The sequence below is a fragment of the Emydura macquarii genome, unplaced genomic scaffold (assembly GCF_026122565.2).
Source record: "Emydura macquarii macquarii isolate MOO-44397 ecotype Brisbane River unplaced genomic scaffold, CSIRO-AGI_Emac_v2 contig_3, whole genome shotgun sequence".
In the NCBI taxonomy this organism is placed as follows: Eukaryota; Metazoa; Chordata; order Testudines; family Chelidae; genus Emydura; species Emydura macquarii.
Window position 1 is genome coordinate 59,988 of NW_027130140.1, and position 26,472 is coordinate 86,459.

General features: G+C 48.3%; 1 protein-coding gene across 1 annotated transcript in view; it reads right to left on the minus strand.

Annotated features, from left to right (window-relative positions):
• Window positions 1–26,472, minus strand: part of LOC137140791 (aromatic-L-amino-acid decarboxylase-like) — a 67,348-nt gene that overhangs the window by 20,867 nt on the left and 20,009 nt on the right. The window contains 3 exon segments of the mRNA XM_067540365.1: window positions 2,285–2,361; window positions 19,338–19,405; window positions 22,623–22,717. Coding sequence (XP_067396466.1) covers window positions 2,285–2,361; window positions 19,338–19,405; window positions 22,623–22,717 — 240 coding nt within the window.

Here is a 26,472-nt window from a genome sequence, read left to right on the forward strand (position 1 = left end):
AACTCTCAGAGCCTATGTGTAGTCGTAGTCATTTATATTTCTCCAAAAACAAAAAGATTGTTCTAGAAGGCATATTTCTTGGAAATTTTAGCCAGAGAGGACAAACCTCATCTCCACAGCTTGTGCAATTTCCTGTTTTTTCTTTGTTTCACATTTGCACTGTATTAAAATCAGAGTCAGCCCACATAGCCAGGAATTAGGAAATCCCCCTACATTGAGTACCCGGGTCAAGTTACTGGGGTAGAAAAGATTACTTTTTTCTCTGTCTCCTGGAATTAACTCATCTAAATTGGAATGAGATGTTTGTTGGCTTTGGGGTTGGAAAATCCTAGGTTTTGATGCCAAAGCCCAATGGTGATGCAACAAGAAAACTTCCTAACAGTGCATTTTTTCATATAACAGGTAATATATACCAAAGCTACATATGTTTACTGTTCCTCTAGTAGTTTGAAGATACAAATCACACAGTATTATAATGGCCAGGTGAAAGCCCCTGTTTTTGATAGATGTAATTGTTAAATGTGCAACTGAAGAAAATAATCTAATTAAATTACTTATTTTAAACTGTATTTAACAAGGGCAAACTCCTAATGTAGCAATTTCACTGTAAAGCATTTGCTCCCTGTTCCTTACACAGTATGGAGACAAAATAGGCCTAATTATATGGGAAAGGAGGGATGCACAGAGGGGAAAGGCAGTGGCTATGGTAGCACCACTCAGTTAGTTCAATTGTTCCTAGCACCTTCATGGCTGCTACCCAGAGGCTCTTGTCTTTGTGGCTGAAGGGATCATGTTCAACAGAAATGGAAGGAATCAGGAGAACAGCCATGCTACAGAGTAAGTTCCCATTCCAGGGCAGTAAAAGTTAATATGTAACTTGCCCATTAGTGTGGGGTACCTTGCACAACTGTAACTGCCCCTGCACTGCTCTAGCTAATTGAGGGGGACAGTGTGGGGGGGAGAGAAGCTGGTGACGGGACAGGAGCCATTCTGCAATTACTGGACATATGCCAAGAGCAACGTTGACCCATCAAGGCACCCTACGCATGGCCTAAGAGCTGCTAAGTTTTCACTGGCATTTTACAAAGACCTCAGGTCTACACAAGATTTGTAGACTATGCTGACCCTGTGTCATGGATGGCTGACCCTTTAAGGCAAAATGGGTCCAGCCCCACCTGTGACTCATTCCGCCCTCCTTCCCAAGTAGGGAAAATTAATGTAGCCACATGACAGGTCAATCATGTGGTTAAATCAGCCCAGACTTGGAGATAAAAGAGAAACTTCCGGAGACACAAATAGCCTACCTGGGGGTAAAGGGACAGAGCTGAAAAGGGCCAACTTGGAGAAGCTGAGTGAGGACTGCAGCTGGCCTGAGTTATCAGGGCAGATCTTTGAAGGAGGGCCCTGTGTCTCCAGAATCAAGGGGAGCAAGGGCTGGACTTGAGGGGCAAAAGAACAATTTGATAGATATGCTGTAAGAAACTCAATAAATGAGACCCCATAAAGGGTGTGTATGTCTTGCTTCAAGTATTCTGGTATTACCATGATGCAGCTTTAGAAAATTGTTTTCCATCAATCACCTACATATCAGATAAAATTTTCTTCATTTACCTCTGTATCCTTGGAGAATGCAGCTAACTATCCCGTCACTCTGTGGAGCCCTGCATTACATACCAATCACTATCTTTTCTCACTATATTGTTAAGAAAAAAAGTGCCCCACAACACTTAAACTTCAAATATATACAGAATTTTTTAGAGGATTATAAAAGTATTCTTTCTGAAAAACCACAAATAAACAGGAGAAAGATCTCTTTGCTCAGAGCCCTCATCCATGTGAATGGAATGAGCTGTGCAAATATAAGTTAAAACAATTTATTTTTAAGCAGATTTTGAATTTATGTAGGTTTATGACTACAGCTGGTTAAAAATCAGAATTTCTGTCCTGTGGGAAACAGATATTTTGAAATTCTGCTTTCTTCCTGAATTGTGCAAAATAATGAACTCTTTGCTGAACAGAAAGTTGTGAACATCTTTTATTTGAAAACGTTGAATCATTTAAATAGGAGTTAAGTGCTTAATTTTGGTTAGGCACTATTGAAAATCCCACTAGGCATTTATCTGCAGCTATAGGCATCTAAATACATTTGAAAATCTGATCCTAGTCACTTCTGAAAATGGGATTTAGATTATTTAAAAAGTTTTATCCCTAACCTTTCACTGAGTTTTGCAATGAAAAAAAAAAGTGTGGATACAACAAAGATCTTATTTAAATGCAGAATTACCAGATTCCTGATGGCAATGCTGCAGGTAAAGAGGGTCTACTTTCAAGGCACTTGTTAAGTCTGATCTCTTCTTCACCCTGCACAAAAAAATCAAATATGGATTAGATCTTCACAGCATTGTCTCACCTCAGAGAAAAGACACTTAAATGGTGATTAGGTAAGGAAAATCAGTTTCAGGCACATATTTCTAATGTACTGCTTAGTCCTTATTTAGGGTCCAATTCTCCCAACTTTTATTTACTACAATGGCACTAATCACAGTAGTAAGCATGATGCCGTGGAGTTAAGGTTTGCAGAATTGAACTCTTACTGCATATTTAAAAAAAAAGACAGGAAGCAAACACACACAAAGCCCTTCCACAGTGAACAGGCACTCACACCAGAACAACTGCACACTTAAGACAACAGTAAAATTAGTGGTGAATGCAGGATCCCCAGCTGTATGTTGAAGCAATTACAATGTAAGAGGTACATGGCTTTGAAGGCTTGATATGATGTAATGATCTCTGAAAGGCAAGCTCCACTGAGTGTAAAACTGAGAAGCATCTACCACTGGCTACCAGCTAGCGTGCAGTGTAGCTTGACTGAGTTTCAAAAGCAAATATTTATTTTTTTTGTGTAAAGGAAAGAAGCTACATCATGTTGGTCAGTAATAATAAATATTTTGATGGCATATTCTTTATTTGTAGAGGGAGTCATTCATATACAACAAATAATGGTATTATAGACTAGATACCCCACAGGTAGAGACTGTTTTGTCATAGAATCATAGAATATTAGAGTTGGAAGGGACCTCAGGAGGTCATCTAGTCCAACCCCCTGCTCAAAGCAGGACTAACTTCAGCTATATCATCCCAGCCAGGGCTTTGTCAAGCCTCAGCTTAAAAACCTCTAAAGAGGGAGATTCCACCACCTCTCTAGGTAACCCATTCCAGTGCTTCACCACCCTCCTAGTGAAAAACTTTTTCCTAATGTCCAACCTAGACCTCCCGCCATATTAGGCTTGTAAATATTTGATAGAATAGCTAAGAACATTAATATGGGACAGTGAAGAGAAAATGCCAACAAAGCCCATTTATTGTACAATATTCTGCATGTTTGTTTCTAATTGGAATTATTTGTAAATTTCTACCTAAACCTCTAATTAACAATATCGTATTCTTGGTTTGCATGTATGTATGTGTCACACTCTCTCTCTCTGTGTACACACACACACACACACACACACACACACACACACACACACACACTAATAGATAACATTCATTCTTTATATTAAGGAAGGTTAAGTCGGAGCATAATTTTACACGCATGAGCAGCAGTTGAAGTCAATGGGATTAAAATATGCACAAAGTTATGTGCCTGTTTAATTATTTGCACAGGGCAAGTGAGATCAGGAGGAAATTGCTACTATACTGTGGAGGTATGAAGCAATGAGCCACCAGAGTTAGTTGTATTATGGGAGGACCAACCCTTCTTTTAAAACATCAGGTATTGATCAATATCAGAGACAGAAAATCTGATTAAACATTTACTATGGTGTGGCAATTTTTACAAAAAGTGCTATATGCTTTAAACTCCCACTCCTACTAACTCACAGGTGGATACCTAGACTATTAGAAACAACTGTGTCAGTGAATCCTGCAAGTACTGAAAACTGATGTTATTGTACTTAAAGGGGATATGTTTTTACCCAGATAAAAACTGTGTCGCAAAGATTCTATCTGACAATAAGAAAACATCTGTTTAAGAGAGTTTTATTTAAAAAAAAAAATCCTAAATCCTAAGAAATAAAGCCAATAGATATGCATCTCCATAAACCAGGTTTAAATTTGGCTCTAAATGGTTAATGGATTTTAGCTTCTACCACTGAATACATCTGTGGGTTTAAGTTATGCCTTTATCTTCATTTGCACATCCCATTATCTGATTTAAGGTCTCTGTACATATTTTATAAAGTTCCTTTGATACACTATGGGGGTTAAAATTTTCTTAAAGATCTGATATCATAGTAATTGGACCCATTAAGATCTAGCCCAGTGGTTTTCAACCTTTTTTAATTTGCAGACCCCCAAAAGTTTTTGAATGGAGGACTCCTTTGGAAATCTGAGACCTAGTCTACGGACCCCGAGGGGTCTGAGGACCACAGGTTGAAAACTACTGTCTGAGATTTGCACATTAGCGCTTCATAACACCAAGTGCACAATAAAAATCCCTATGAATAGAATAATGAAATCATTATGAAAAGTAGTTATTTATTTTGACTGCACAACGGCAGCTTTTAAATACCTCAATTATCATGTCCATTTCAATTGATAAAGAAAATAACCCAAGTGATTACTTCTCATTATGGATTAGCTGCTTGTAAAATTTTATTTTAAAATATAAAAAACATTTTCCTTTTTAAAAAAATATGCTCCAAATCCCCCTGTGTGCAGTAAACTTCCTTCTCTTCATGACTATAAATTGAAACACTTAAGCCAGTAACAAAAAATTACTTCTGGGCCAAGATTTTGTTTGTTTGCTGAGTATTAACTTGGAGTGATTTTTTTCCGTACTTACATAAAGGAAGAATTTTATTCCTATTTTATTTCAGAACAAATCAGGTCAGCTAATAAGTAACTAAGGCGAAATGACAAGTATTTCCAGTTTAGAGTCCAGTTTAGATGGAGGACCCATCAACCCCACCATCGGTATACGGAAAGTACTTCTCTCACTGTGTGGCTGTATTAAATTGACCTTATCAAAGGTGCCAACCATTCTTTTCTGTGCAGCTGCAAACTGGAGTGACTTTTTTTCTCTTTAACAAACATTTAGAATCAAAATGCCTCCAAATCCCAAACTATATCAGTCCTAGATTGTGCCACTATTTTATTTATTTAATAAATATTCATTATCTTCTTGCTGGACTAAGGCTTGGTAGGAAAAAGAAGTGGCAGTGCTTAGATATTGGAGAAAATGTTGAAAAGTGTCTATGTGTCTTAGGAGCTTAAGTCCCATTGAAACCTTCATGGGATTTAGGCTCCTAAATCATGTAAGTGCTTTTGAAAATTTTACCCATTCTTTGCCTATTTGGCTGGGATTTTCCAAGGATCATAAAGGAGTTAGTTCCCTTAGTTCTCATTTCACTTCCTTAGGGCTTGTTAACCCAATTTAGTGCACTGCAAGCTAGGTTGTGAATCTCGAGCGCACCAGCTTCCTTCACACTAAACTGGCTGTTTATCCGACCCTGTTATCGCACATTAAAAGTTCCATAGTGCACTTTGGGTGCTTTGAAACAGCAGTAGGTCAGAGTGCACTATGGGCCTGTCAGTCTGTGGCAGGCTAGTGAGCTGTAGATCACACCTTGGTTTGCTGCACACTAAATTGCCATGGAAACAAGCCCTCAGGTAAAAACCAGTCTTTATGAATATATTTCCATTTAGTCTTTCACTTTTGTATTGGGTGGAATTCTAATTGTTAAGAGAGGTGACGTTTGAACCTGGACTCTGTTTAGGCTGTACTCAGGGATTCAGCTCAGGCCTCACATCAGCAAAGCACTTGCTCATATACTTAATTTTAAGTACATGCTTAATTCCCTTATAAATCAATGGGACTTAAGCACATGCTTAAGTGCTTTGCTGAAGTGAGGGCTTAATGGCATCAAAATCTTGCAATGTGTTCTCATGAAGCTTCAGCCAAAGTGGCAGAAATCTTCCAAGATATCATGAGATTTTCTCTCTATGCAGTCAAACTCTTATAAGAACAGCTGTTTTTATGAGATCTTCTCTCTGATGGAATCAGAAATATGTCCTTTCTGTTTTAGATTCGACCCACAACCAAAATTATAGGGATGCATATGCATCTTAGGCTGTGGTTTTGAAGTGCTCAGATGCCCACAATAACTGCAGTATAAATGCCTTGGCAAATTAGACAGGCAAGAATAAAAAATTGGCCCTGTCCGTGGATGTGTATTGAAGTAAACATCATTGTATTTGAACCTGAGGGACAAATTTAATGGAAAAAATTGTTTAAGGAAGTAATTTACAAGTACCACAGCTTTACTTAGAAAAAGCTTCTGCAATTCCTTTGAAGAAGAATTTGGGAGCGCTGGATTGTTCCAGCAGTGCTTTACCCCTTTGACTGGATCTATAGGAAAGGGAATTGATTGGAAGGGTGAGGCAGAGAAAGTGACTGACAGAGCATTAGGTAGGAAAAAAACCAAACAAACCCCTCCCTCCCCACAATAGTGCTCTGAAGGGTAACTCCTGCTGATAACACAGATAATGAATGTGTGTAAACAGTAACACAAAGTAGTAATCCTGTAGGACAATAAGGAAATATTTCAAGTTAGCGGGGGAAAATATAGCAGGATTAATAATGGAACATAGTGCTGCCCACACATAGAGAATCATATGTCTGGAGAGAGTTGTTTCATGGGAGGTTTGTTTCCTCCAAAGCTTTCCCGTAAGTCAGAAACCAATGTTATATTTTTATGGCAGAATAAAAACGTAGATCTCATTGGGATTGGTAGTGTTAAGGAAGCGCAAGGTGATGGTATTCTGCTGCTAGTGTTATTGGCCTGCCCGGAGTGGGTTTGCTCTCTCTTGAGATCAACAAGATAATTGTAATAAGAAAAAAATCAGACAATAAAATAAATAATAATAATAATAATAGAAATGCATTCAAAGAGAGGAAGAGACCCTGATGGCTGCCAGAACTACAACGGGAATAGGAAGAAGTGAGTTGAACTGAGCCTGACCACACCTGGAGTCCAACAGAGGTGGTTCCCACCCTCATGTGGAAGCCCATGAGATAAACAGTCCCATTTCCCACTTACCCTGGAGGCGGCTCCTGAGCTCCAGACTGGAGGAAAACAGGGTGCGTGAAATTATGCACATAAATCCAAATCTTAGGCACTTGAATAAAAGTGGCCTGATTTTCAGAGCTGCTGAGTACCCATTTACTTCAACAGCAACTGCAGTTTCTCAGCTCCTGTGAAAGTCAGGATACTTTTAGGTGCCTAAACTAGGATTAACATGCATAACTTTAAGCCTATGTTTGGACAAGATTTATAGGGATCTTGCTCTGTGGGCTAAATGAGAAATAAACGGGTATAGCTTATCCATCCACAGTGAATTCCAAACTACCTCTAAGGCCTGCGACTGTATGCCCCTGGAGTCTAGGAGGGGCCCTAACTCATTTCATAAGATTTCGGAAAAGGGTGTGTATTATGCAGAAACGAACACATAAAGGGTGAGTTCACTGTCCCAGTGCTGTCTAGAAAGTTGTTCTACATCATAGAATTTATCTGTCATTACCAATCTTGACCACAAACCCTAGAAAATTCACTTTAAATATCTACATTCAAAATGTTAACGTTGCCAACATTTGAAGAATTCAAAATGAAAAGAATCTGGATTTTACAAAGTTAAGGTTGCCGGAACCTTGAGCTAATTCTTTTAAGGTTATTTTTTTGCAATTGTGTATACACACGTACAAACTGATTTTTTAATGTCTGGCCTTTGGCAAAGTAGGAGCAATACAATTCAAAAAATGACTTTATAATTGTCATTATGTACTGTGACAGGGCCAGACCTGATGGCTACAGGAGAGTAGTCTTATTTACAAACCAGGAGGTGGGCGGGCATCAGCCCGCCCACTGCTCAAGGCCCCTCCCCCAGCCTAAGGGGAGGAGCCACTAGACCTAGAATGTAACTAATTGCTTGGGACAACAAATGTAAAAACAGGAAGGGGCCTAAGGATCAAAGGTATAAAAGAAGGGAACTGGAAGGGGATACCGAGCAGAGAGCCTCGGACAACGCCTACCGCTCCCGGAAGGTGTCGACGGAGCCGGTGGACGCCACCCAAAAGAACTCTGCTTGGAGACGTGAACGGAGAAGGGAACGGAAATAGGCCCCACAGTCGCAGGGCGCCTCCCCAGCCAACCTCCCCTCCCTGGTATTATAGATGGCGACTTTGGCCAGGGCCAAGAGGAGGTTGACCAGGAGGTCCCGATACTTTGTGGGCCCACAGACGGGGTGTGCGTAAATAAACAAGTGCGGGGAGAAGAGCAGCCAGAACCTCAGCAGGAGGTTCTGGAGGATCCGGAAGAGGGGCTGCAGCCTGGCGCACTCCAGGTATGCGTGCGCCAGGGTCTCCCTCGTGCCGCAGAAGGGACAGGTGTCGGGGCGGGGGGTGAACCACGCCAAGTACACGCCCGTGCTCATGGCTCCGTGAAGGAGCCGCCAACTGATGTCCCCGGCAGGCCGTGGGGTCAGGATGGAATACAGGCTGGCCCACCTAGGGTCCCCGCCCTCCAGAGGTGGCAACAGATCCCGCCATTTGGTGTCATGGAGGGACGCGAGGGCGGGGAAGTGAAGGGTGTGGAGCACGAGCGTGTAAAGGTGGTCTCTCGGCGCGGTTCAGAAAACAACCGGCTGCATATCGTGCAGCTGGCTCGGTGTGTAGGGAAGGGGGGGCCGAGCGGGCTCGCGGGGCCGGGGCCCAATGAAGAGTGCCGGAGGGCTGGGGCTGAGGGGCAGGCAGGGAGCACCTTCTCCCAGGACCCACTCGAGGTAGACGTGAGCAGCGGGGGGCAAGGCTGCCCTCACTTCTTGGAGTACGCGCCGGGGAGTTCGAAGGGTGGAGAGCCCCACACGCCGAGCCAGCGCATAGGGGGTCCACCCAGTCCCCCCCGTCATAGTCCAGGAGGTCTCCGATCTTGGTGACTCCTGCCAGGACCAGCCTCCGTCGCACCGAGGGGGTCTCCGCCTCCTGCACACCGAGTTGTGGGTTGTGTAGCAGGGGCTCTGCGAGGAGATCCTCCCCCTCGGGGACCAAAGGGGGCCTGGAGGCAGAGACCAGCCTCCAGGTCTGGAGGAGGTCCTGGTAGAAGACTGGCAGCTCAGAGAGCTCTCGCGGAAGACCCCTCGGGTGGAGAAAAAAAAGCTGCCGGTCATATCGGAGGCGGCGGAGGAAGCCGTGCGCCAAGTGGCTCCACGCCGGACTACCTGCACCATAAAGGAGTCCCGTCCAGCTCCGTAGCCACCGCACCACCCTGTCCGTTAAATCTTGCCAGTTCTCTTCCGGGGAGGGATGGGTGGCAGAAAGGTAAACGCCCAGATAGAGCAGCGGACCCGTGCTCCACTGGATGGCTTGAAGCGCGGGTAGGAGGGAGCTCACCCGCCACCCAGCCCCTACCATCAGGCCAGAGCTCTTGGCCCAGTTGACCCGGGCGGAGGAGGCTGCCGAGTAGACGGCCAGGCAGGCCTCCAACCGCACCAGGTCGCCCAGGTCCTGGACCACGAGGAGCACGTCGTCGGCATACGCTGCCAAGACTAGCCTCAGCCCTGGCTCACGGAGCACCAAACCCGTCATCCTCCGACGGAGGAGACAGAGGAAGGGCTCAATGGCCAGGGCGTACAGCTGGCCCGACAGTGGACAGCCGTGGCGCACTCCACGCCCGAAGCTGACTGGTTCGGTCAGGGTCCAGTTGAGCTTGACCAGGCACTCCGCGGAGGCATACAACACCAGGAGAAAACCCACAAAGTGGGGCCCGAAGCCGAACGCCCGCAGGGTGCCCAGGAGATACCCGTGGTCCATCCTGTCGAACGCCTTCTCCTGATCCAGAGACAGGAGTGTGAACGACAGACCATCCCTACACCCAAGCTCTAGGAGATCCCGGACCAAATACAGATTGTCGAATATGGTGCGGCCCGGGACGGTGTAGGTCTGGTCGGGATGGACTACGTCCTGCAGCACGGACCCCAGCCTCAGGGAGACAGCTTTGGCCATGATTTTGTAGTCCGTGCAGAGGAGCGAGATGGGACGCCAGTTCCGGAGGTCGCGGAGGTCCCCCTTCTTGGGCAGCAGGATGAGCACGGCCCACCTGCATGACAGGGGGAGCTCTCCGCTGGCCTCCGACTTGGCCCAGACGATGGAGAGGTCCGGGCCGAGGACATCCCAAAACACGCGGTAGAACTCCACGGTCCGCCCGTCCATGCCCGGGGATTTGTTGGTGGGCGTGAGGCGGAGGGCTTCCGAGAACTCGGCCAAAGTGAGAGGTAGCTCCAGCCGGTCCCGGTCACCCATGCCGACCATGGGAAGTTCGTTCCAGAGCATCCTGCGGGCGGCGGCATCGGTCGGATCCGGGGAGAAGAGGTCGGTGTAGAAGGCCCGGGCCCTTCCACGCATGTCCACCGGATCCGTCAGGGGGGCGCCGTCCCCTGCCAGAAGGCAGGAGACGTGCTTCCGGGCCCCCTGTCGTTTCTCCAGGGTGTAGAAAAAGCGGGAGCCGCGATCCATCTCCCGAAGGAGACGGATGCGGGATCGAACGAAGGCACTCCCAGCCGGAAGATCTTCGAGGGCCCGGAGCTCCTCCCGGCACGCTCCGCAGAGGGATGGATCCTCGGGGCTGGCGGCCAGATGCCTCTCTAGCGCTAAGATCTCCTACTCCAACTGCTCTATCCCTGCATCCCTCCGCCGGCTGGCCCCCTGAGTGTAGTCACAGCAGAAGAGCCGGGCGCACACCTTCCCCATGTCCCACCAGCGCCGCGCCGAGGGAAAGGCGCGCCTCTGCCCCCGCCAGGCCATCCAGAACTCCCGGAAGGACGCGAAGAAGCCCACATCCTCCAGCAGGCTGTTGTTGAAATGCCAGTAGGCCGGCCCCGGCCTCTCTGCCGCCAGAGAGGCCGTCACGGTCACCAGGTGGTGATCCGAGAACGGGACTGGCTGTACGCTGGAGGAGTGGGCCCGCGAGAGATGGTGACAAGAGAAATAGATGGCGTCCAACCGGGAGTGGCTTGACCGCTCTTCTCCCACCCGGACAAAGGTGAAGGTGATGGTGTCGTCCCGCCAGACGTCCACCAGGGAGTGGTGGTCTATGATCTCCCGGAGGACGTCGGCGGCGGCCTGGCTCTGCTCGGTCCTCATGCGGTCCCGCTTCTCGAGGGTGGTGTTAAAGTCCCCTCCCAGGACCAGGCACTTGCGAGGATCCAGTGCACCGAGGAAGGCAGCCATCTGCTGAAAGAACCGCACCCACTCCGGGCCCGCAGTTGGGGCATAGACGTTGACGAGGTTCAACGTCAGCCCCTCCATGCGGACCCGGAGGTGCAGCAGACGGCCTGGCACAACCTCGGTGATCCCCAGCACCTCGGGCTGCAGGGTGGGGGAGAACAGGGTGGCCACTCCGCCCGCGCGGGCGGAGAGATGAATCAGGTGCACCCCATCCCCCCACTCCAGCCGCCAGCTGGCCTCGGCAGCTGGGTCCGTGTGGGTCTCCTGCAGGAATGCCACGGAGTACTCCTTCCTTCGGGAGAGGAGAGCACCTGCATCCTGCGGTGACCCGTCCTGCAGCCCCTGGTGTTCAAAGTGACAAAGATGAGAGGCATTATGAGGAGGGCTGGGGGGGATCCTCGCGGCCAGGAACGCCAGTGGTTCTCGCTGGGCTCTGCAGCAGCCCGTGACCGGTCCCGAAGACCATCAGGGCGTTACGGAAGCTGCGGGCCCACTGGTAGGCCGCGGCGTCCTGCCACCCGGTCCCTTTCCCCTCCTTCAATGTGGCCCTCACGGCCCGGAGGACGCGGTGGAAGTCCCCCCCAGCGCTGCAGCGCGAGCTGCACCCGGTTCCGGGCACCATGGGAGTCCCGGAGGAAGGTGCACAGCTCCTCACGCAGCGACTCGGGGGGTTCGTCCTCCGGCCTGGCCCCTGCAGCGGCCCCGCTGCCGGAATGGGCAGAGGATGGGGGCAGCGGCGGAGGGAAGACAGCAGCCCCTAAAGGGCTGGGAGTGGCAAAAACAAAGGCCGCCTCCTGGGAGCTCTCCATAGGGAAGGAGACAACTCCAGGGGCAGCAGGGGCACAGATAGCAGGGGGAGGGAGGGAGGTTCGGGGGCAGAAGGTGGAGGAGGGACGGGATCAAGGAGAGGGGGAGGAGTTGAGACAGGGGGAGGGTCATTGGAAGGGACAGGGGGAGGAACAGGGTCAGGATTTGGTACGGAATCCGTGGCGGCTAAGCCAGCGGGGCGTGGTGTCTCTGGAATGGGGCCGGGAGATGGAGAGTCAGGCGAGGCAGGGGGGGCAGCCTCAGGGTCAGGCTTAGGAGCCGCACCATCTACAGCTCCACACTCCTGGAGAGGGGGAACTGGGGCGACTGGCAGCCATCCCGTGTTGGAGGGCGGGGAGGCCAGCTGCCCGGGGCCGGACTGGTGGGGCCCAGCCATCGCCCCAAGGGCTGCAGGGGCCGCAGCAAAGGCGGCACCGTCGACCTCGGGGGGAGAAGGGTCAGGAACAGTCTGGGGGACAGGAGCAGGGACAGCGGCTGGGGAAAGGAGGGAGGTGAAAGGGGATGGCGTCTGGGGGCCGTCCTCGACTGAACCGTCTGGACGGGAAGGTTCGTCCACCCCCGGACACGCCGGGGTTAGGCCCAAGGCATCTATCTCCTCCATAAGGGAGGAGAAATCTCCCCCCGCCACCACAAGGTCCTCCTTGGCAGGGACCGATGAGGGAGCAACCTCAGCACCGGCAAGGGGTGCGAAGGGCGTGGGGGCAGAGGGGCATCCCGCCAGGGACTCCTCGAGAAGGGAGTCTAGGAGGGAGATGGTACCACCCACAGCTGCTGCTGCAGTCCCCTCGGCCGGTGCCACCCACTGGGCCCCGGCAGGGGGCGCAGCGGAAGGCCCGGGTCCAGCAGCCCCCTTGCGAGATTTGTAGGGGCGTTCACCCTCCTCGGCGACGAGGGGGAGGGGGCGCCGGGTCCCGGCCTTGCGCTTGCCGCGCTTACCCTGCACGAGCACCCAGTCCTCCGAGGGGGAGGTCTGGGTGGTGGGCGCAGGACCAGGGGGCAAGAGCGCAGGGGACAGGGTATGGGAAAGCGGAGGCAGGACAGCAGGGGAAGGAAAGGCCTCTCCCTGGGAGGATCCCTCTCCAACGCCCGCCAATGGCAGTCCTGACTCCCTCTCCACTGCAGGCCCTGCCGGACTGCTCTGGGCATCAGCGGGGCCCGCCCGCTCGTCTGGGCACACCGGGGGAGGCACCCCCGGGGCCCGAGCGGAGGTGGCAGGTGATGGAGGAGGGGCAGCCACAGGGACCGCACAGCTGAGGGGGGCGCTACCGCTGGTCTGGCTGGCACCCCCCTGGGTCCCGGGGGTCCCGGGCTCCCCGCTTTGCCGGGCCAGGGGGCAGTCCCTCCGTACGTGCCCCGTCACCCGGCAGAGGAAGCACCGGGCCTCACCCGTGCTATAATGGACCCTGTACTGGGCCCCTTGATGGGGCACCAGAAATGACCCCTCTAGTGCCTCTCCGCCACGCGCCGCCGGCGGCAGATGGAGCTGCACCCGCCGGTGGAAGGAGAGGACGTGGTGGAGGGCGGGGTCCTTGCAGCCGAGGGGAAGCGGGCTGATGACGGAGATGGGATTCCCCAGGGCAGAGAGGAAAGGCAGAAGGGCGGCATTGGGGAGGAAGGGTGGGACGGAGGTGAGGACCACCCATACGCCCAGGTCTTCCAGGGGCTCCATGGGGACGTGGACGCCCCCTACCGCCAGGCCCATTACCACTGCCTCCTGGGCGGTGGCCTCCGATGCCAGGAAGAAGACCACCTTCCCGTACATGTTGGAGGCCACCACCACGGCCGTGGGCTCCACCACCCGTGCCAACGCCCGCACGTAGGTTTGTACGTGGGGCGAGGCAGGCACCAGGAGGCAGCGGACCCCATGCCTCCTGGTAAGGGTGGGGAAGGGGCCCCAGCCCCCAGGGATGGTGCTGGAGGTGGCGGGCGGGCCAGATGACGGGGTGGCGTGCGGTGGACTTGCAGCGACCTGGGCGTATGCCCTGGGAGCGGCGCCGCCCCCAGAGCTGGTGAAGGGACAGCGGGGGAGGGAGGAGGCCCCACCACGGGCGGGGGCACCGCCCGGGCAGGGCCTTTGCCTTTTTTCTTCCCCTGGCCCTTCTTCCCGGCCAAGGGCGCACCCCCCTGAGCAGGGGGGGCGGGAGCTGGAGCAGCGGCAGAGTCCCTAGAGTCCCAACCTGAGGCGTCCGCCGCCAGAGTCCTGGGCCTGACGGCCGGTGGCCCGGTAGGGGTGGCGAGGCTAGATGCCTTGGGCGGGAGGAGGGGCTCGGGGCAAGGGTCAGGGGCGTCCAGGGAGGGGGTCCCGGCCCCAGACACATACGCCATCTTGGGAGGGGACAGCGTCGGGTCCGTTGGGGGGGGGGGGGGGGAGGCACGGAGGAGGAAGGGGGTGGGAAGGGAGGGGAGAGAGAGGGGGAAAAGACGGCAACCGCTCCTCCCCGCTAGGCTGAAAGCAGGGAAGGAGGGCGCCAAAACAGGGGGAGAAGGGAAGGCCAGTCCAGGCAGGGGCACAAGGAACACACTCACTAGCCCTGGGTGGAACACCGGCTCCTCTGGCTGCACTGGGGGCAAGGACTATCACAACTTGGGGGGGGGGGTGCAGTGTGTGGGAGGGGCAACAAAAAGAACAGGGGGGGAATTAGAGGGGGGCCATGAGCACCATGGGGCAGGAGTACTGGGCCAGGGCAGAGGGGGAAAAGGGCAGCGGAGGGGGGAAGGGTGGGACTAAGGCAGGGCGGGGAAGGCTCAGGGGCAAACCCACTGAGCCTGGGCGGGGAAGGGAGCAAACTAAGGTAGGGCCAGGGCAATTCAAACAGAACAAAAACAGACCAAGGCAGAGCCAGGAGAGTTTAAACAAACAAGCCAAGGTCAGGGTGGGAGCAGGGCAGGGCAAACAAACAAACCAGGGAGGAGGCTACAGGGTAGGGAGAACTACAGAGGGAGCAGGGGGCAGTGACAGGGAATGGGGGAGGAGGGAAGGGAAGAGGTAGGGGTGCCCCAAAGGCTGGGGCCAGGGCGGGAGCAGCAGCAGCAGCAGCAGGGAAGGGTGCTCACAGCGGCCGCAGTAGGCCCCCACAGTCATCTGGGGGGCAAGCAGGCAGGGCCCCCAAGGAGGCACAACAGGGGCTCCCCAGGGCAGCAGGCTCCCCCAACAACAGGAGAAGAGTAGTAGAGGGGGTCTATATTAGCCCCAGAATGAACAAATCCCTGTTCCCTGGGTGATCCAGCTGGAGCTACTCCGGGGCAATTAGGCCAGATGAGGCCAATCGAGGAGTTTGTCCCAGCAGTTAAAAGCCTCCCTGTCAAGCAGAAGGGGGCAGCTGGAAGGGAGTTAGGAGAAGAAGCAGAGTGGAGCGGAGGAGAGCTGCTACAGGACTTGGAGCAACCACTGCCATGTATTACAACCCCAAAGGTAGCAGAGACAAGAGAGGGTACCTGTCTGGCTATGGCCAGGGATCCAGGGCACAGGCCTGAGGGAGAACCCCTCCCCACCCAGTTCCAGGAAGCAGACTGCGAGCAGTGGGGCCAAAGACAGGCGACCCAGGGAAGGGAGTAAGTCACGGACTGGGCAGTTTGAAGACTACTCCACACAGGGTCCCTGGGTCAGGGCCTGGGACAGAGGGCGGGACCGGGCCCCCCCCGCTCCCACCCAGGCACGCCATAGTCGTAGCCGAAGAGGGCACAGTACCCACGAGAAGGCTAAACTAGCCGCCCGTGCCACAGTACTTGACTTCACAGAGTTCTGAGGGGAAGGGACTAAGAGGGAGATTTTCCAAGGCACAAATGGGAGTGAGGTTTGAAAATATCCTCCTAAGGGCCTGAGTCTTCTCTGATATACACCAGGTTTACATTATGTCTGTGCAAGCAAGAGCAAACTCAGACTCTAAAATGTCTAGGTATTGCATCATTGAGTAGTTATTTTGTGACTTGCACAACCTTTTCTTTCAAAGAAATAAACTGTTTGCCCTAACTGCTCATGAATGCCGTCACCAAATATCTTATTACTACTTTGTGTTGCCATAAGAGGCCCGTTACTTTATGAGAACAGAACTGAGAGAGAGAGCCACAGTAGAGAGTATGTTGGTTCATTTCCTCACTTCCATCAGAGGCTTCTTTGACACCAGGTTTTCTGAATCATGAAAGAGAGTTGAAGGGAAAGCAAGAAAAGAAATTCCGGCCTTTACACAGAGAGACACAACTCATTGTGAGAATTCCACTCTAGGGACTTTATTCTAAACCACAAAATACTCTTTACTGAGATGTGACTACTATGTTACCTGGCAGCTCTGTGTTCTTGGGAACCAGGGCGCAAAACCCCAACTCTCTGTGGCTCACCTGAATAATCCCCCAGCCCCTGCTTGAACCAGAAACCAAAGGCTGCTTGAACCAGAAACCAAAGGCATCTCAATATGAAAAGGCAACGGACACAACTAAAACCCTCCCATCAACAGTGATACAACTCTCCATGTCTCATCTACATCAAAGATTTAAAAAGAAGGCATCTCAATTAACACATCACTGGAGAACAGAAGCCTCATCTACATCGAAGATGGAACACGCACTGAACTCTGGGATTGGTAAAGCAGGGCACACTGAACTCTGGGATTGTCAAAGCAGGGACGCACTGCATGTTGGGAGATCTATGCTCTTGATGTAAATGAACCCACACCTGCACACATCCAGCTCCGCAGTTATCAGACCATTCTAGGTATTGATATGTAAAACACTGTATCCTGGTTGCATTGTGAGCTCTCTGAAGGAAAACTGCCCATAGCCAGGAATGATCAGCTCCTTTTGTCCAGACATTGTTTATCCATAAACAAACCTGGCATCTACAAAAACCCCTATCAAAGTTCAACCCCCTGTTCTGATGCTTGGATCTAAACTCTGCATCAGTCCCACAGGAACTTCCCCTCTCCCTGACTGATCGTGTTGGGGGCTCTGCCTGTCTCAAAGCGCTCCAGACCCTAAGCTGACCAGACTGTCTCCTGGGAACCTCTGAGCTGCACAGAGTGGTGAGACCCCACCCCCCCTTTCCCCTTCCCCCAACACTCTCTCTCTCTCAGTCCTGGTATAACTTTTGTAATAAAGCCTGGGATAGCTTTCTCCCATACCCCAACTGTAATTGTGTAGTATGTAAGCGTTTGATTGTTTTTCCTCTCCTTGTATGGTATTAATATTAGTATCATAAGTTTTATATACTTGGCAATACAATAACTGTTATAGTCAAGCTGGTTGCCTCTCTCTCTCTCTCCAAACTTTATTTTACTCCTTTGTGTTCTTGGCTTCCCTATATTACTCTGCAGCCACGCTTCTTTACCTAAGCCAAAGATCCCTGGAGTGCCCAAAACTCCTATGGGGTTTGCTCATCAAGGGGATTACTACTAGAACAATTGTGGTGTAAAGGGGCATATGAAGGGGACAGCTGAGAAGTGCTGCTCTGCCTAGCCTACGGAATCCAGGGGCAAATAAGGGTGGAGGCTGAAAGTGCTGTTTGACCCAGCCTGATTGAGTCAAGGGGCAAATAAGGGGGGGCAGCCAAAAAGTGCTGTTTGGACCCAGCCTGCTCAAGCAGTGTGCTCTATTCTGGTGCATTGCAAAGGGGCGTATGGGGTGGCCACTGAAAATATGGTGTCACCCAGCCTGCTGAGTTCAGGGACATATAAGGGATCAGCTGAGGGTGCTGATAGCCCAGTCTGTTCAGACGCTCTCGGTTAATCTGGAATGTGTGTGTGTATCTGTGGGGGGTTTATTTGAATCTGGTGCTGGAGGAACCCAGCCCTGAAAACCTTAGGTCCTGCAGGATAGCTCCAGTGGGAGGGGACTTGTAGCCATATGAACACATAAGTAACACAAGCAGTACATTAATAGAATCACACCCCTAGAATCACACACCCTTTCCAGGAAGGTAACCCTAATAAATAAGCATACTCCATGGTGATGCGCAAATCGGGTAACAACTACTAAGGATGAGGCAGAATCAAAACACCTGAAACAGAGATTGTGTTTTTGTTCTGCAGTTGCACAGCACCTAGCACAATGGGGTCCTAGTCCATGATGGGGGTCCTGGGTGCTACAGTAATTTAAGTAATAAATAATCATAATCCTAAGAACCAACTGATACCTACAAAAAAGAAGTACATTTGCTGTAGGACAATGAACTGGACAGTTCAGAGCTAGCAACTCAAACCTACTAGCTGAAAAACTCCTATTACATGGTGTTGTATATATTTCTAACAAGGGATGAAGACATTGGCACAAAAGTCTCATATTGTTGCACACATTAGAAGAAATGCTGAAGATAAGGAAAGAGGGAGAGTACTGATAATTAGTATCGTTCCACATTTTTCATTTGATTTTTTTAAAATGAAAAATGGCCTTTTTCCAAAATGAAAATTTTAGTTTTTCAAATTTTTAAGTTTTTGAATAAAAACCGAAAGGCAATTTTTTTCACTTTTTGAAAACTGCATATTTAAAAAAAAAAAATTCATGGACAATATCTACCATTTCCAGAGCAGCTCTTTTGGAATTTAGTATAATCATAAGGTGTATGACTGAGATACTGGCAATACACTTGTTCTTGTTGGGAAGTTAAGTTTTAGCTATGGGATTGTCTGTTATGGAATTTTTTATTCTTCTTTTTATTATTACTGTTATTAGTATCCTTGTGATGATGATTGTTTCCTTTAGGTCAATTCGCTTTGTGCCCATGATGCACTTGTAGGATTCTCTGCAGTGACTCTTTGGGACACACAAAGCAGTCTTGCTCATCACACATGAATAATGAAAATCATTGAAAAACATTTACAAATGCTTTTTTGATTCTCATTACTCTGAATCTACCAAAGTCCAGACTCTATAAAGGCTTTTAAAGTGTGCAATCAAGACTCAGAGACCATATTAAAATAGAGAAAGAAGCTTGGTGAGGTGTGCAATTCATGTTTTTAACGTATTTAAGGTTTTTTACAGAGATGGGCACAAAATGGACTAGATCTGAACCCCCCGAATTTTCATGTCTAGCTCCCAACTGCAGAGCTCAGACCCATCTCTGATCTTCCACCATCTCAGTTAAATGTTTATCAAGCTACTGTGAATCATTCACATCAGGCAAACACTAGACAAAACTCCATATTTCTATGTGACAAAGGGAATAAGTATTTAGAGAGAGTGTGTCCTTCATCATGAAGTTCACCATTTCTGACAACCTTACGTATCCTGTACTACTTACCACATAGCAGAGCAGTCAAAGTTCACTAGGAGCCATTTGTGAGGGTTAAAGTTAAATGAGTCTGCAAACTGAAAGGGTTTTTAAAAAAATAATTAGAAACAATATGTCTGAGTCCTCGAGTTATAAAAGCACTGTCAACCTCCCCAATTGTACCCACATTCAGGACATCACTAAAACATAAGAAAAAGGGATGCTTTCCTGAACTGGGGGTTTAAAAATAACACATATGCATAAATGTGACTCCATCTACAGTAAATAAGAGTTACACGTGCATGCTGGATGAATTTCACCCCACACAGAGGAGCAGCAAAAGGAATATCTACCACGTATGCCTCATGTAAGCTTTCGGGGTAAACAGCACTACATGCATGCTCAGAGTTATGCACATGCTGAATTACACTTTGCTGAATCAGAGCTGCTATGCATACACAGCAGGGAGCAGAATTCAGGGTGCTTAGACAAGCTAACTTCTGGAATTTCCTAAATCTTGACTGTCTGACTTGTGCCATTGATAATGTGCTTCTAATGTAGACTTTTTTGTACCTTATTTTCACATATATCATATATAAACAGCTCCATCTCAATGTAAACCAAAAAAATCTCATTATAAACAAAAGACACCTATTTTGGTTTTTACCCCATTTTCTGCTCAAGAGTTCCTAGATTTCAGTATTTCACAGAGAGTGAGAAATCAATATTATATACATAGAGATATATTTTATCTGTGCATGCATACTCACGTAATAGATTTTGATCTGGCATTGTGTTTCATTCAGTCTAGTCACAGAATTAGAGCTGGTCACAAATCATTTTTTCCCTACATTTTTTTCATTTGGTCAATAAGTCATTTCTCATCTAAACTAAAAACAACTTTTAACGAGTTCTACAGAGAACACATGGCTGTATGTTAAATTTTTAATGTCAACTTTACATTACACGTATTCAGGATAGAAGCTTCCTGTTCCGTGAAAGGTATGAAGGACATTTGTGTTAAAAGTCTTCTCCTTTAGGTCCTGTGTCAGCCATTGATGTTCAACATCAGTGACACAAAAGAGAAAGGGAATCTTGAAGCCCAATGGCCACCTAATAGCTATCTTTTCACATTGGTTTCTCATTAACTTCCTCATCTTTGGTGAAAGGCCAGTGATTGCCCATGTTAGAGGAGTTCTTTATCCTTCTAATATATGAGGTAGGGAATCTATTCAGAGCTGTTGAATAGTTGCTACACTGACAGTTGCTGGCTCTGCTATGGATGCTGATTCATTTCCTACTGGTACCAATAAAAATAAATAATAAAATAAAACCCACACAGGAAATTAGAGCAAGCTTCATTTGGTGATAAAAAAAAGAGTATGCGAGAGAAATTCTTCATTTGTTAGTTTTTTTCCCCACCTCCTTTATTATTCTACCTATCAGTGCTGTTCTGTTTAAATTTCTGTTTTTACCAAACAGTGATATTTTTTCCACTGATGTGGACGACAAGGACTTATATGACTGCGTGAGGGGAGCATCAGGAAATTACAGCACCCTTATCTAAGCAACTAAGTGCCTAGTGACTCAGGGTATGTCTATACTGATGGTGGCAAAGTCGCCGCCATCAGTTTGACCAACCTGGATCGACTGAGCCGTCAGTGAAAACCCACTCAGTTGATCCAGAAGTCTAAAGTAAAACCACCCCCTCAAGTGGTGTAGCACTGCATCAACGGGAATGTGGTTCCCATCAGCGAGTGCAGTGAAGACGCCTTGCAGAAGGGAAGCACAGTAGTCGATGGGAGTTACGCAAGCTACTCTGCCTAGCTTGCATAACTCCCGTTGACTGCCGCCGAATCACCCGGTAAGTGTAGACCAGGGCTAAGTCAGAAGAAAAGAGAAAGGAACCTGAGAGTTACTGGAAGAAAATTTCAACTGACCCATTTTCAACTATTAACACCATTTGTTATAACGACAGCCACAGTCTGATCCTATATGTCCCTTGGGATGAATATACTAACACTTCTGTGCCTTGCTTTCAAAATAGGTGAGAAAGTAGTTGTTAATTTATTCAGCTTTATTATTATATATGCTTGGCTGATTCTGTGCTACTTGGTATTTTGAACAGCAAATTTTTATAAATGGTGGTATCATAACCGCTTTAGTGTAAAGATTGCAAAAATGGTTTTACCTGAAATGGTAACCACTATAAACTAAAGCCATTTTTGATATGATAAAATTGTGAGAGTTGGCAAAGCTAATTTTTGCTTCTCTCTGGAGCAAGTTTGTCTGTGTTCAAGTCTGCATTTTTGCACAACATTTATCCTCTAAAACAGTGGTTCTTAACCTTTCCAAACTACTGTACCCCTGAAGCCTGAGTCCCACCCCCACGGGGCTGAGGCATGTAACTTAGTTTCATGGCACCCCTGTGGCTCCAGGCAATTACCTTTCTTGCCACCCCCAATACCAGCTCTGCACTTGCGACCCCTCTAAAACTCCAGGTTAAGAAACCACTGCTCTAAAAGCAGCTGTGAGGATTCATCCAAAGAGGAGCATATCAAAATTGGATCTATTGTTTTCAAATCTTTTAATGTTATCCTATTGATACAAATTCCTCACAAATGTGCCTAAAGCCACAGTTATGAAGTAGGGTTAGGTTACTGCCTTTTGTAGCTTAGCCTGAAGCAAAACTTGTTGAATGATGACGAAGACGGGCCCAAACCAAAACACTGGACCTATACCTAAACTTGAGGGAAATTTGGATCTGGATTCAATTTAACAGCTGACCCTTGTTTCAATAGTGAACTGAATAAAAAAATCCGATATTTTGATATAATCCTGCCATACTTGGAAGTTTATATCCTGATCAGGATCCAAACTGTGGGAAGGAGCAACTCCCGTGTCCCTTTGGAATCTTTTCTGCTGATTTGTGGGGACGGATAGAAACCAAACTTTGTGTAAGTCTGGTCATGCTGGAGAAGAGCATTTCCTTCCTCTGGCCCCTAGCACTCCCTCCAGCACTGTGAAAAGATAATGGGGGGAGCATAGGTCTGTGTGTTTTACCACAAGCCCTTGCACTTAGCCAGTCTAGTCCCTGTCCCCTCCAAGAATGGCAGGATTATATCAAAATATCCCATTTTTTCTGAATACAGAGTGAGGCCTGCGGGAGCTGGGAAGGCAGTGCTTGTACTGCCAGAGGTTGTTGGTTTCAGAGAGCGGATCCACAGCAGGCACAGACAAGACTGCTTCACAGATAAGGACAGGTGATGGTAAGGTGCCACACAACGCTGGGTACCCCTGGGAAGCATCACAAACCTCCACTCCATTTAGAAGATGTCGGAATTCAGGGCAGATGAAAGCACTCCCTGCATATGCTGCATCAATATGCATCCAGATATTCTCCTTGTTGCCTGGGGGGGGGGAAAAAAAAAAAAGGAAATGAAAGAAACAAAGACAGCTGTTTGTTTTTAAATCATTTTCTTAATTTCATTACACCAAGTGACTGAGAGGGGATTCGCAGTTAGGATGTCCAGACGTCTCAATAAAATCGGGACTGTCCTGATATTTAACCCTTTGTCCTGCGTCCCAATTGAGGTACGATTGGGATGCCATTTGTTCCAATATTCAGGTAAAAATTCAGTTCCTAGTCGCTGTGGGCGGCCCTGCAGCTCCGAGCCCCTGCAGTTGCAGAGAGCTCCAGATCCCCCACGTAGTGGCTGGGAGCTCCAGGTCTCCAGATCCTCGCTGCCTGCCCGCCCCCATGTGTCCCAATATTTTACTGTTGTGATCTGGTCACCCTATTCACAGACACTGAACTTTGGGGTTTTTTTTTTGTTTTTTTTTGGCCATTCATATGTTATCAATTTCATTCAGTTAGGACAGAGATCTAAGTGGTCACGTCACATAGGCCTCTGTTCTGCTAAAGACTCCATGCACACAGACTCTTCTTCCCTGCACAGTTCTCTTAACAGGATCGAGTCCTTAAACACTCCAATTTATAGCTACTATTAATTTGCAATACAAAATCTCAACTTACAATCAATTCAGGATGTTTAAACATAGGTATTTCTTGAAAAAACATCTAGTGACGTGGTAATTTCTATAAAGAAAGCTCTCAATTTCTGTAACTGGAAAAGCAACAAGAGTTTTAACTTTCCTGGAGCCTTAAAGCAATGGAGAGAGCTCCAAGATGATACATTCTTATATGAAATGAATTTTCAGGGACCTAAACAGAGTGAACAAACTATTTATCAGTCTTGATAGCCACCAAACGCTTCTGGCACACATACATATAATTATACAAGCGCACACATTCAAATCAGTATTCATGTGCAAAGATTAATTACACGAGTTTTTGGAGTCTTGTGAACTAAAATTCATTTGCATAAAAGTTTGCAAAAAACACACACAAAAATGTGTGTCCCCCATCAGCTTTTATTTGAACAAAGGTTTGAGATTATTTTTGTTTTGGACTGAATTCACCCAGCCCTAGATGTGTTCCTCATTTTATGACATCTACATATGTACACTGAGGGTGAAATTCACCCCTGTGCAGAGAGGCTAGGACAAAGTTGTGTGATTTAAGTGGCACACTAGTCCTGTGCTGACCCCTCTACACAAGGGCAATTACACAAAAAGTGATTTTAAAAAACCCCACATTCACAGCTTGTTGCTCTACCCCTAATCTGCTGCGTCCCTATTTTATGACATTGAGTCGTGGAGGGCTATTTCCTGAGCAGTATATTCATTACCAGCTGTTAAGCAAATGATGACAAACAGCCCTAGAAAGCAGGATAGGAACAGATTGAAGCCTGTTTGTACTGTGCACACAGAAACAAATTATTACAACTCACGCGTTCAAACAAGGCAACATGCACTGGGTTTTCCCCCGTGATGAATTCACAGCACATCAACTCTCATCCTAGTTTTACCAGGACAGTTTAGTCCCTGTGCCCTAAAAAACTTCTTTGAAGGGGCCCAAAATGGTGAAATGAAAAATGGCAACAATCAAAACGTTCAGGTTTTTTTATAACTAAAAACTGATTGTTCTAGACATGATGTTAATCCAAAATTAAGTGTAATGTATACTTATATGTCACTCTCATAATGCAGCAAGCATGTGTTTCATACCAGCCATTGCTCAAGTCCAAAGCTTTTCATAATTTGTCAGCATAATTTGCAACAGCAGTCACTGACTCAGTCTAGTCAGTGCAACCCTCCTGCTCTAGCCCCTAGTGGCTGCATCAGAGGAGGGGTAAGGAAAATACTTGTCTGTCCCATTGTTTGTTCTTTCATTTCTCTAGTGGGAGGAAGCAAAGAAAGGAAGAATGACATCCACAGAGTTCAATGGGTGGAAAACTTGAGTGGACCCGTAGGGAGCTCCTAAGGAAAAAGGGGGGAGCACACTTTGGAGCAACTCAGGCATGGCCCGTCCTCTATGAGCTCTCTGCCTCCCGTTGGCCAGGCAGAAGAAGATGGGAACCAGTTGGCTCCTTGCTCCCCCCACTCATTATTCCCACATTGCCCTCTCGATTTTATCACGAGTGAAGGGATTTCAGAGGGTGTCAGAGCCAGACTAGCGATGACACAAGAAGCTCCAGCCTCCTCACAGATGGAAACTGGCAGAGTCTCTCCCCTCCTCTCAATGTCCTCATAGGAGAGGAACAGATAAGAAAGAGGCCAGCAGCTGAGAACAATTCTGCTCCCTCTTCCCCATCCCCTCCTGTGAGAAATTTGAACAGGACTCTGCTCCTCTCCTCCCTGCTGAAGCACCTGGAGTGGGAAGGAGTACAGGTGGTGACGAGTCCCTAGATCTCCCCCGCCACCCAGCCTGGGAAAGGGCAGTGGGGACCCTCCTGTCACCCCCCAGGGCTGGGAGCAGGGGGAAAGAGCACTATGAGGAGTAGAGGTGAGGTTGCAGGGGACAGGGCTGAACTGTGGGGGAATGGGGACTGACTGACAGGAGGGCTGAATAATGGGGGCTGGGAGACTAAACTGAGTGGTGGATTGTGGGTAAACTGAGGGGATGGGGCAGTTGGGGACTGAACTGGTGGGGAGACCTGTGGACATGAGCAAATATGGGAGTCAGAGCTCCTGCAGCAGGGGCCACAATCATCTTATCCAATAAATTGTTTCACAGACACTGGAGTCAGAGAGGATAAGTTCATAAAACTTACAATACAGACTGAAAAAACACGATACAACCTTTTTCTTAAAAAAGTCTCTTGATTTTTGGGCCAATCTCATGATTTTTGGTGGAGTCCAACTCAAGATTTTTGATCTCCTAATGCTGACTGAAGTTTTTGGAGCCTCTTGCTCCATTTTTAGTATCTCAAATCCTTCCCTGTACTACAGTTGTACTACAGCAGCCATGTTTATTAGAGTGCTGCATGTTTGTCCAACCCCCTGTTTTTGGGGTCAGGAAAAAATTTTTTCCATTGGGCCAAATCAGCAGAGGCCTGGCAGGAATTTTTGCCTTCCTCACAGCATTATGAAGGTGTAGTTAAGGCTAAATAGAATAGAAGTTAGAATTTAATAATAGTAACTTGTGTGACTGCTTAGCTTGTTGCAACTTGCAGCCGGCATCCGGTGCAGAGAAGAGGCCAGAAGAGCCAGCTCCCAGGAATGAAAGAGATCTGTGATTTCACTGGTGGACTGAAGGTCTTGGGAAAAGGGGAGACATGAAATCTGTGAGGAACAAGGTCCCGTTTTTGGTATGCTATGTCCCCCTCACAGGAGGGAGGGTGAGAGTATTTAGCAGAGTGAGCTGAATCTTAGGAATAGGCTGAGGAAAGTCTACCCCCAGTTATGGGCTATGTAACAGAAGCCTTGTAACCCTGCACTGGACCCATGTAAATGCCTGGTATGGGGAGGCAGGACAGATAATAGAGTTAAATTAATAAAATTGTGACCTGTCACTTAAGTCCATCCTTGTTTCTCATCTCATTCACCTGTGTGTCCTGATTGATGCAAGTGACAGAGGAACACAAGGAAGGACGCAGAGCTCAGCTTTTCTTCAATCTGCTTCATGTGGAGCTTTTCTGACCCACGCAGAACAGATCAAAGAAAGGAGCCACAAAGTCAAGCACATAAGAATTTTGTAGCCCTCGGATATCTTGTAACCCACGAAGGAGGGGTTCTTAAAAACAAAACAAAACTCTGAAGC